Genomic DNA, 12,493 nt, shown 5'->3' with positions numbered 1-12,493 from the left:
TACTCAGAGTAGATTCATCTGAAGGACAACGCAGAGTTTGCTGAAGGACACACACACACACACACACACACACACACACACACACACTCGCCCACACACGCAGCAGTAGACTGCAGGCGGTGTGCGGCTGAGGCGAGCCGAGGTGCTCTGAGCCGAGGAAAAAGTGTGTCACTCCGTTTGAGGTATGGCTGGTGGCAGGCAGGCAGGTGGGTAGGTGGGCGTAGGGGGGTAATGCCTTTGACGGCACGCCAGCGCAACAGCAAGCCAACTGCTCTGACACCCTCCCTCCCCCTCCTCCTCCTCCTCCTCCTCTTCTTCCTCCTCTTCCTCCCGTCATCCTCCTCCTCTCTTCTCTCTCTGTGTGTCTCTTTCTCTGAATCCAGTCCTTGTGAGTTCAAAGCCAGCACACAATAGCCAGTCATTTAAACACACATGCACATCTTAGGAGGATTAAGGTTTTTCCTCCCTTGAATGGTGTGAAAGAAGAACATGCCACTGTTGTCGGGGGGGAAATGTTGCATCTGCAAAACTGCTCTTCAGGAATTTAGTAAAGCAGCTTTGCTTTCAGATCGCCAGTCGTGCAGTTTGTGGTGATGTCACAGGTTTGGAGAGGGTTTCATGTGCCCTAACATCCTGTACTGTTTCATATACATGTACAGGAGCACTATGAAAACCTGAAAAAATAACAAATAGGAAAAAATTCTTATGAAGTTTTGGTCTGGTCTGTGGGCTAATGGGCCAACACAATAAGCAAATCAATGTTGCTGGCTAGATAACAGTCCAGACTGTCCAGTGGAGCTGATGGTGGATAATGGTGGCCCATTTATGTAATGCCCCATTGCACTATGGCCATAGTGTCCCATTGTGATTAAGGCTGTAAGCTCCTTAGTGTCTCCGGCCTGCCATGATCTCCAGCCACTGACAGATGTGCACTCTCCATTCGCCCCTGTTAGCTCCTCTTTTCTAATCTCTGACCCCTTTCTCTCTCTGTCTAACTCACCCTCACCCTCACTCTTTCTCCCTCTCTCTCCCCCTTCCACCCTAAATACTACTGTTGATATGAATTTTTCCCTCCTGCCCAGATCATCAACAGCAGGACTATCCAAGCTGGCTGGGCTTCATAGTGATGTGTATCTGCCTGAGTGACCCCAGTGTCAATCCCGAAACATTAGCGACGCAGTGATGCTGCACGATGACTTTCTGACTTCATGCACACATGCCGCATTTCAAAACATGCACACACACACACATCATGCACACTAAATAGTCTATAAACCTCCAGTCCATGTGCTACACAATTCTATGACGCAACTTCACCTCTCAGCTTATCATCATATAAGTGTTAACAGAAGCTGAGGGGGCAGGTCTACCTAAATGAAATATGAACATGCATGGATTACAGAGTGATTGTCCGTGATGTTGCATTCACATGCAGATTTGCAATATCTCATTAGTTCCAGATGGAAAATGGATCCTTGCTACTATGACTGTAATACTGTGAAATTTTAACCTTTACATTTATTACCATTTGGCTTTGTGATGAGTTCATATTTTGTTGACACTGGTTGGATGGGTCCTTTATGTCAGCAACCTTTTCTGTTTGTAACCCCTTAATACAAAGCGATGTCTACTTTAGGCTGCTTGTCACAGCACATGTTAATGAGTTTTGTTTTAATTCAAAGACCATGAGTGGTTTCCCCTCTGGCCCAGTCAGGTAATGTTACACAATATTCAACAAGACTGAGAGAACTTAACCATGCTAGCCTCTCTGTTTGGTTGCACAGTGGTGCTTTAGATCAATGCTACTGTCAGCATGTTAACATGCTCACAATGACAATACCAGCATGCTGATGTTTAGCAGGTACAGTATGTTTACTGTACTCACCGTCTGAGTTTAGTGTGTTAGCATGCTAACATTTGTTAATTAGCACTAACTCAAGGTACCACTGAGGCTGATGGGAATATCTCTAGTTTTGAAGGCATTTAGGTCATAGACAAAGGTACTAGACAGATTCATTTTTTTTCTTTTCTTTTTTTCTATCACAAAATTATTACAAATCACCCAGCGGGGAACATGAATGTGTGCACCACATTTCATGTGAATCCATCCAATTGTTGTCAAGGCGTTTCACTTAAAACCACAAAAGTCAACCTCCCGTGGAGACAGGAGGAAAAGTCAGGGGATCACAAAAATCTGTAGAATTCAATGTCTGAAGATCATCAATGTCTGTAAGAAACTTTAAGAAACACCAGTACTGCCAGGTGTACTGGAGGTGGAGGTATTCAAAGAGCTAAAATTTAGAGAAAAGGCCTCTACAACCCTTCAAACTTCAGGTAAATTAACACGCACACGAAATGACATGGTGAACACCTGTGATAGACTGATGACCTTGTCCAGGATGAACCTGGCTGCAGCCCCACCACGATCCTCTGTAGAGCTTATGATGGATGACGGATGGCAGGAGAACACGAATAACCCTATCTGTAACAATAGGTGGTTTTAATCTATCCCTCCACAGGTCTGGTATCACACTCTTGCGGACGTGTGCACAACACCACCGCTGCTGAACAAAAATCCTCGGGGGAAACAGTGGTAGCTCTCTAAATAGAGGAGTTAGTGAGAGCAGTACAAGTCACCACGAGGCTGAACAGACATGGAAAACAGCTCCACCTACAGAGACACATCCACAGCAACAAGTAACTCTGGGAAATGCAGTGCAAAACCATTACAGCAAGGACACCCATGGCATCAAAGATGTTGAGACAGAAAAAGACTTTTCAAATGTATGTGCATGCTTCATGCTCCGAGGCCTGACCTTCAACTGCAGGTGTGTGTATGTTATGGTAATTGCATACAAGTTTGTGTAGATGGTGTGTGTGTGTAATCACCCAGAGCAGTTGACCAATGCAGACTTTAGCAGCCAACAGGGGCAATGAAGGGTCCTCGGGTCTCATCCTGGCACATTCTTTAAATACAGACACAGCACCAACCCCCTGGAAAACACACATACACACACACACACACACACACACACACACACACACACAAATGTCAGTGACAAATTGTGATTCATGTGCACGCGGCAGCCAGTTATCATGCAGCCACAGATGACATGGATCACTTTTAAGCAAGTGTATCAAACACACATCAACTGTCCTTACACAGCCCTAATAGACCCATTTAGACACACAGTCACTTAATACATGTAGGTCAATCATTAATGGACCACGTGCACACACACACATGCGCTCACACACATGGACACACACACACACACACACTCTCGGCTGGCCCTAAATAGAAGCGGATCTGACGACACTGAGGCGGCCCCTTCTCCTTCTAGGGAGCAGCCTATTTCTAGAGCTCTCCATTGATCTGCAGTGTCACTTTATCCTGCAACCCAGATCAATTTTTCTGTCACACACATGGACGCACTCACACACTCAGAGGGACTGAGAGAGACAGAAGGAGAAAGAGAGAGAGGATTGTAAGCTATTCCTTCTCCTCGTGAGGATTCCCAGCTTATTAACACCACAATAGTATTTACATTTACTTACCAGGAAGTGGATTCAATTTTATTTCTCTATAATTTCAAGGTTTTTTTTTTTATAGTAGCAGATGGTGGTGGGCGCTGAATAAAAAGATAGCTGAATGCCCTTTTACTGTACTTTTTGTCTCTGTCAATTACTTGTTGATATCTTAATTGACCAGATTGAGAAAAAATCCAACCCATCTGCCGCCCACCCCCAAGCAGACAGAACACTTAGCTGCGATGCTATTTGTTGCACGTCTGGACACGAGGGTGCGGAGGGAGCACCGCAGTGTACAGGACAGAGGCATGGCAGAAGATGGATGTCTCCTTCGGGTGTGGCATGGTGTGTGTGTGTGTGTGTGTGTGTGTGTGAGGGTCTGCTGCTAGTATATAAGGAGAAATGAGCTCACCTTCCCGGCCGCCATGAGTGACAGGCCCAGCTGGTGCCAGAGGTGAAACTCGTTGAATGAGAACTTCATGGCTCGCTCCAGACACTGGAGAAGAAACACACACGCAGACACACAAATATGTCTTGGTTATGTCACTTTGTACAAGTAGGATGTGTAAGTAGAAGGGCTCAGCAGAGGGACTGGACAGGTAACCCTGCACTAAGCCAAAAAACAATGTGTCCGAACTGTTCTCACACTATGCCATTCGAAAGCCATGTTTTAAGTCAAGAAAAACCAGGATTAGGAACACTGAATTTATTCACTCATTTTTTTCTCCTTTACATCATCACTAAACTGAATGGCCACTCTCCTTGGCTACATTCTTCTAAGCTTGAAATGACTGTCAGTCACCACACACCACCTACTCTGTTCTGATTCAGTACATAATGATGTGATTGATGTGTGTGTGGACGAGCAGAGGATGGCATGGAGCGCCTCTCAGTTAGATGCTGTCAGTCATGCAGGAGTGAGCTAAACCAGGAGAAAGGTCTGCCCAAATATTCTGATTAAATAATGTGCACTTAATAGGAAGGTTGCTGACCATGCAGACGTCAGATGTCCCCTGAGTGATCTGATTAACTGTGGACTGAATAGACTTTGGATATTTCTTAAATGGACAAATGAATGAACTGTGTATGAAATGTAACGCTTCAGTAATGCTTGCTGGGTCTTTATAAAAGCCATTTGAAGCTGCAACTATCTTTGCTGCTACATAACAGTGCTGACCCTTGTTAACCCTGCTAATTCAGGCCCCATCCCATTACAAATCCCATTTTAACCGCTGTTCACAGGGTTAACAAGCAGAGCCTGAATTAGGGTTCAAACAAACTGGGACAGAAAACAGCCAAGGTGAAAAGTGACTCAATAACAGTATTTGAAGCTGCACTAATCAATGCTTTTATATTCTCAGTCGTTCTAATGACTATGTGTAATATGTGCTGTGTTGTGTGTTATGCAGAGAATTATCACCAAAGTTATTATCACTCACTGCTCCAGATTGTGTTTTATCATCTTTCAGCTCAGCGTTTTTGACTTTTGGACCAATTTATAATTGTACTGTTTTGGTTTAGTTTGACTGCTCTCATTGTACGCTCATTCTCATTATGTTTTCAGTGAAAAAAACTCAAGTTAGAGACTGGCAGATGAAAACAGTGGAACATTTAGCAGTTAAGGAGGAGTTATGTCCCTCTGTACATAGTGGAAACCAAAACAGAGTGAAAAGCAGAGTGGATATTGAATATAAATGCTCATGCTCATGTTGCTCTGTATCTGCTGCGTGTGTAAACAGGTAAGTGTTTGCTAACACGATCACCATATCAACTTAAAAAGGTGGTAATAACACTGTAAACACAACGCTGATACGTTGTGTTTACAGGTTGTTGCTCTGCCACAAAAAATGAATGAATGCAGGTTTAAGTACAATATTATTTAGTATTAATAGTATTTCTATTTTATATTCCTTTATAGTTCTTCTCCACCACATTTCAGAGGAATATTGTTTAATGTTTAACTCTAATATATTTATTCTGAAAAAACATAGTACCTAAAAAAACCCAGTAAATTCTCATCTTATAAAATATGATGCATCTCTATAGGTTGAACAACCAGTCACTGAATAAAGTTAAACAAGCTCCACTTCATTCAGCTACAACAATAAACTGCTCTGTACATATCAGTTCAACAACATAACCATCATGCATGATGACTACTTTTACTGTTGACACATTTTGCTCATCATATGTATGTCCTTTTGTTCACCAACACCAGTAGTTGATTTTATTCTGTCGATATTTCAGGGCATTGAATTTGTCTTTTTTTTTAATACAAGCATTCAACATTTTCCTTGGATGTTATTCCGTCAAGGATGGGAACGCATCTGCAAAATCCAGCATTAAATTAATGCTAATACCTGCATCCTTGAACTGAAATTTGATATTAATATCAGAGTTTGCAGCAAACATCCCATGAACTGATTAATGCTAAAGTAAGTATGTAACCGATCACAGTGAATCTTATTCATCATATCACGGAGGGATGGATGGAATCAAGTTTTTAATAAATGGCTCATACTGGCCTTAGATATCAGCAAACTGATCCACTGGTGTAGGTGGAACTACCTCAGTGTGATTGTGTGTGGTCGTCCTTATAAATTGACTGATGCTATCTATGAACCAGTCAGACAGGTGAACAGACCTAATTTGAGACAAAACCTCCAAACTCTGCTTCCCAATGTCCCACATCGGAGTAGAGGTCACATTAGATGGGCAACAGACTTTGTTAAAAAGTGAGAAAATGGAGGAGGGATTTAGAGCAAAAAAAGTGAAATAAGAAGGGAGGAGGAAGCAGAAAAAGACAGACAGTGAAGGAGATGCTGAGAGATGAGAGAAGACGGAGAGACAGTGGGAGAAAAACATACTTAATCCCCTCGTCTCACAGTGATGAAGACATTCATTAAAAAGTTTGGCAAAGGCAAAGCTCTTACTAACACATCTCATCTCTCACTCTGTTGCTCTCCTCCCCTAAGACCTCCAGCATAGAGTGTGTGTATGTTTGTGTGTGTGAGCACACCTCAGACAGCATGGCGTACTGCCCCCTCCTGGCCATGCCGATGGTGAGCAGATCGTAGACGGAGGCAGCATCCTGCAGACTGACCTGGCGAGCCTCGGCCTGGTCAGGCAGACGACTGATCACCGCTTCGCCACTGGCCTGGAAGAAGAGAGATGACTAGGTGAAGAAGAGGAGGAGTAATGAGGAAAAGGAGGAGGTGTAAGGAAGCGAAAAGTGGTTGGACAGGTGGTCTGTGCTAAAGGGATCTCCAAGAAATGTGTTGAAACGCCAGGAAGCAAAAAGTCAGAGAATGGTGTGTGAGTGTGTGCGTATATCTCACCATGGACTCTGTGATGAGCAGCAGCAACACTGCCTCTTCCACCACGTCCTGAGGACAGAAGCAACTGCCAGGACACAGGAAACAGGAAATAGTACCAAGAACAGGAAGTCTATCCCTCAAACACACACACACAAACACACACACACACACACACACACACACGCACACACACACACACACACATATGCTGCTTGTCCGTAGGTAGATTGCCAGATTGCCAGGAGTGAGTGTCCAGTTTCTGTCTCACCTGTGGTGCTGTAACACAACACGGACCACCCTTGGTGTATCACTACACAGCACTATCTCAGATGTCATACACACACACACACACACACACACACACACTGACTTGCTCTTTCATTTATTCCATCTCTACCTCTCCCATTCCCCTAATTCATCACTCTCTGTGCCCCTCTTCCCGCTCTGGTCAGCTCTGTGTCCTGTTCAAGGACACATTTACCAGACACCATCACTTTTCTCCTCTTCAGAGGAGGTAACTGATGACAAAAGCCATGAACAATACTGAAGTACAGCTATTCCTCAGGGTGAATTCTCCTGTTCAACCTCTCCTTCTAATCTCAGACATGGATTTAGATCTTCACTTATGATAGTGTGGGCAGGATTAGTCATGTGGCGGTGACTAAGTATGGCTCGCAGGGCCTGAGCAACGAGCGCAGGATCCCTGCAAAGTGGGAAATGCAGGAAAGAGGCAACAAAATGGTGATACACTCATGTGTGATGATGCAGATAACCAGTTTGTCTTGTCAGGACCGTTATGTTATGTTCTGTTCTCTGTTCTGTTCTCTGTTCTGTTCTGTTCTATGTCCTATTCTGTTCTGTGCTAAGTTCTATGTTCTCTTCATTTCTATATTCTGTGTTCTATGTTGTGTTCTGTTCTTGTTTTGTTCTCTGTTCTGTTCTCTGTTCTGTTCTCTTTTCTCTGTGTTTTGTTCTCTCTGTTCTGTTATGCCCTTATGCTATGCAATGTTATGTTGTGCTATATCTTATTATCTAGCTCATGCTGTGCTATGTTGATACCATGGTATGTTACTGTTCTTCTACATTTCCCAGCTTCGGTAGGTTTTAAAATGAGGGGCTGTTGCTGTGTCACTGAGCATCTGAGTAGCTTAGCTAATAAAGCATGTTACCCCTACAATAACTGCCTCCTTCCAATTATTGTGATTTCATAAACTGTAAAATATACATAAATATGAAATCTATGATTAATATATCATCTTACAGTGGAATAGACATGTGAGTTCACAGGAGTCACCTGTCTACATCACTGACAGTATCTGCAGGTACTGAGCATGTTCTGCATTATAGTTGCCACAAACTGACCTCTTCAGTTTGTCAGATAATGACCCTCTTTCTGGTGTGATAAATGAATGACCTGAGCTTTAGACATCTGTCCTTAAACATAAGACCTTAAATATAGTTAAAACATCCAGAAGGTTTCAATGAAACCCCACATATGATGACCTTAAGTGGCACTTAGGTGGTTTCTATGGGACACAAGTAAACCATAGGTACAGTTCAAACCTCAGCCTCTGAAGACACAGCAAAGAAACCTTAAGAAACCATGTGACTTTGTTTTAGACAACACAGGTTTACACTCATCTTAAACTGCTAATGACAAACAACAGCCCTTCTTTGTCTCATGTGTTTTGTTGGACCATTGTCATGTTAGTATTGTGCACAGTATCCTTTGTCAAAGCTGTACTTTCGGCTCCTATGATATCCCATAGACTGTGGTCCAACCCAAATATGTTTTTCTATTTTATTTGTCATATTTGTCTTTCTCAATAACTTTGAAGTACTCTGGAAAATTGTTGTTATAATAGGACCAAACAAGTTAATTAATTAGAAGGCTACATTATCATGGGTTTGTTATATAATCATTGTTGTTAATAATTGAATTGGTTTGTTGGATAATGATTGAATAATCAAATTCATTTCCGTTTGCTTGTTTACCGGTAGGCTGCATTTTTGCAGTGTAGTATTGATTTTCATAGATGCCAAAAATCTTGTATCTATAAAAGTTGAGTTTTACATCACACTGATAAGAGAAGGAAGGAGTGTGAAGTAATCGGGGTGCGCTGTGGGAGTCCTCACCTTGGATGAACCATTGTATACTGGTAGCCTATAGTGAGCGCTCTGCTGGTAGTTGCGTTACATAATGCCAATTTGGTTTCCATAGAAAAGGGAGTTATTTTACTTTGTATGAGAGATGTAAGATGTGGCTCAGATTCACACCACCCTGCTGATGACTCATAGTCTTTAGTACAAAATAATACAAGAACTACTTGAACAAAGAAAAACTGGCACCAAGTTCCAAGATTTGCAGTTGTTGATAGGATGGTAACTTGGACAAAAGTGATGCTCTTGGGATGAAAGTAAAACTTGGACAAAAGGAAAATAAAACCTACAGAGATAACTGCTTTGTACACAATGGTTAGTTGATGCAGCAGAGTAACAAAACACAATCACAGGTGGCATTAACTATCTTAAATGTTGAGCTTGGGTTAAAGAAAATGCTAAATGAAACAAAGACAACACAAACCACTCTGTGCTGTAACGTTGCGGTGGTTTAACGGTCGGGTAGATTGCGTCTTTGGAGGCGGCAGCTCCCTCTCTGTGGAGCCAGGATGGGGGTGGGGGGCCCAGCGGGGGCCAGTAGCTGTCTTCACTCACTGAGCTCAGCAGCACCTCTGCTAGCTTCCTTGCTGCAGACTGGGATGCAACCGCAATGCAATAAATAATCAATAATTTTACATCCTGGCTGGACGGACATGTCGATGAGCTTACAGTGTTATATGATAATAATACATACAGAAACATGGTAATGACAAGTAATTATTATTAATCATACTGTACAAATGTTAACCTAATAAGTTTTAGCTATACACATTTTCTCATCAGTCCATTGTCTAATCTCCAGATGGAAACAGGGAAATTACTTCTTAATGTTCAAAGCATTGTGTTTTGTTTTCATCATATTTTGAGCAGAATTTTTTTTTCAAACTGCATAATTAAATTTCCTGCCTGTTAACATGCATAAAGTGTTAGCAAAAAGATCCTGACATATGATTTCATTAACATCCAAAAAAAATGACTGGCTTTTCCCTAATAATCTTTCAATATATAGCTATAGAATACTGAATGCTTAGAAGCTAGCAATGCAAACTACTGTCACTATTTCTCTCTCTCTCTCTCTCTCTCTCTCTGTGTGTGTGTGTGTGTGTGTGTATGTTCGTACGTGAGACACCTCACCTTCCTAAAGCTCTGAGACCCTCGTGACTCCACCACCCTGAGCACCCTACGCAGCTGGTGAGCACCCTGTGCAAGATGACTAACACACACGCACACACACACACACACACACACACACACACACACACCACACACACACACACACACACACACAGTTGTGAAGTTGTAATAAATACAAAAAACAGTAGTACTCTCATTATCTAGTGTTTCTAATGTTTTGTCCACACTATTGGTTTATGAGAAAAAACAAAAGCTGAGCATTGTTAGGCTGTTGCATTAGACTGCCTTCGTTTTAGCTTGGTGTACCTAATAAACTGACAACTGAACGAATGTGACAGTGCAGCACTTGTTGGACTTTGCTTCTCTAAGCCTAAGAGCAACACTGGCACCTGCTGGTCACAAATGAAAAATGCATCTCTGCTGCACTGGGGTCATGTGGAGCTCGAAAAGCTTTTGCTTGATTTCTTCTCCTCCTCACTTTCTAAAACAAGACAAGAGGTCAAAGCCCAAGGTTCCCTCCGATACAGACGAGTATGAATCAGCAAAAGACTGCAGCCACTAAACATACTGCATAACCAGTGACGTCACATAAATACAGGTGGATAAACTGTGACTTCCAGTCCGTGATTACATAAGGCCGGCAACCAATTATATAACAAAAATCAATTTATAGAGGTTCATTCTGTCACTTTTGATAATCTTAAAAATGACCCTGATTAAGAAGAAAATGTATTTGGTAGACTTTTCATCCTTAGTTGACTTGCACTGTTGTAGAGGAGGTAGATATTTATCACAGTGCGTCATGTTGAAGCTAATGCAGGTATTTTTTGCTGCTGCACATCTTTTAACTCTCACAAGTCAAGTTAAGTTATTTAAAAAAACTTTTAACAGGCAAATGGCCAACGAAGAGCAAAAGAAGGCAGACTCCGGGTTTGTGTTGTGTGCTGTTTGTTGTGTATACACTTGGTAGACTCACCCCCTCTGCAGCAGACAAATGTAAGCGCTCTGCAATGCAGCCTGCAGGAAGTATCCCAGGTCGATGTCCACAGGTGGGGGAAGCAGACTAGCTTTGGCTGTCTTGGTGTGGGGCGTGGTTACTACCTGAAAACACATGCACAGCAAAGCTTAAATTCACTACACTCAGGTACACATTAATAAAAAATCCAAAGGTAAATAAATGACTGTAAGCTTTAGATGCTTTTGGTTGGTGGTTTCGGTTAATGAACACAGATAAAATCAGCACATTGAAGTGATACAGATGACACTAGTGGAGGAAGTATGCACATCTTTACTTAACTATAGTAGCAATACCACTGTAAAAAAATACATTACAAATTAAAGTCCTCCATTCCAAACCTTTCTCAAGTAAGAGTATTGGCAACAAAATGTAAAGTGTCAAAAGTACAAATACTAATGAGGCAGAATGGCCCCAGTTCTTACATTAATGGGTCATTATTACTGCTGCATGAACATGTAAGCAGTACTTTAATTAAGACACAGCTAATTATAACGACTCTATGATGTAGTGCAGTTTGATCTACAACAGTGTATCATATTTCATTGAAAATATTAATCTGACAAGTAAGCAGCAGCTATATGAATTGCGAAATAAATGAAGTGGAGTAGAAGTATTGTATCATGTATGAAGAGTTTGTGTAACTTCCCTATTTTCTTGATGTGTGAAGTGAAAAGGAGAAAAAAACAACGCTGCAGCAAACAAACATTAAATGTGAGCATTTACTGAAACGTTACTGCACTCATACTTTTTATTCAATGAATTAAAAAAATAGGGAAAAAAGGCATGTGCAAAAGTTTTTGTCAGACACACAAACACATTTCTATTTTCCAGGTCGGTGACCCTACAGAAACACACGCAAACATAAAAACATGCTTACATGTCATGCACACTCTACATGTATAAACACCCACCTTATCGAGCTCCTGCAGGTAGGACAGAGCAGCGTCGCAGGCCTTGAGGTAACAGGACAGACTCTCCTCCTCCCTCTCTGACAGACGAACCCGAGACACTGCAGAAACTGTCTGGTGGTCCAGAGAAAGACCTGAAAGACAAGGAGACAAGTGATGTGTGTGATTGGCAAATAAAGAAAAAAAACCCAGCTTGAGTGAACTGATCAAACAAATATCTAAAAGGGAAATTCCACCAGTTTTAAACATAAAGGCCGGTTTACTTGTCATAAAGAGTGAAAACATAAGTCTTCTGTGGCTCTACAGAGGCTAACGTTGATGATGTCATCAGCTTGGCCTTGGAGAATACATGTGTAAGAGAAAGCCTGTGTTACAAACTGAGCACATGGAGCTTTAAACAATTAGGTATTTGCCAGCCAAAGAGG

The 12,493-nt window shown here is 42.0% G+C and overlaps 1 protein-coding gene across 1 annotated transcript in view; it reads right to left on the bottom strand.

Annotated features, from left to right (window-relative positions):
- The window catches only part of ttc7a (tetratricopeptide repeat domain 7A), a 49,554-nt gene that overhangs the window by 30,885 nt on the left and 6,176 nt on the right, over positions 1-12,493 (bottom strand). The window contains exons 4-11 of the mRNA XM_056396240.1: positions 12,072-12,202; positions 11,119-11,243; positions 10,143-10,221; positions 9,433-9,602; positions 6,870-6,933; positions 6,551-6,688; positions 3,944-4,027; positions 2,890-2,994 (exon numbers count right to left, since the gene is read on the bottom strand). Coding sequence (XP_056252215.1) covers positions 2,890-2,994; positions 3,944-4,027; positions 6,551-6,688; positions 6,870-6,933; positions 9,433-9,602; positions 10,143-10,221; positions 11,119-11,243; positions 12,072-12,202 — 896 coding nt within the window. The remainder of the gene's footprint in view (positions 1-2,889; positions 2,995-3,943; positions 4,028-6,550; positions 6,689-6,869; positions 6,934-9,432; positions 9,603-10,142; positions 10,222-11,118; positions 11,244-12,071; positions 12,203-12,493) is intronic.

The sequence above is a fragment of the Seriola aureovittata genome, chromosome 14 (genome assembly GCF_021018895.1).
Source record: "Seriola aureovittata isolate HTS-2021-v1 ecotype China chromosome 14, ASM2101889v1, whole genome shotgun sequence".
Taxonomy (NCBI): Eukaryota; Metazoa; Chordata; class Actinopteri; order Carangiformes; family Carangidae; genus Seriola; species Seriola aureovittata.
The sequence above is the reverse complement of the archived record's forward strand: the minus strand, read 5'-3'. Positions and strand labels throughout refer to the sequence as shown.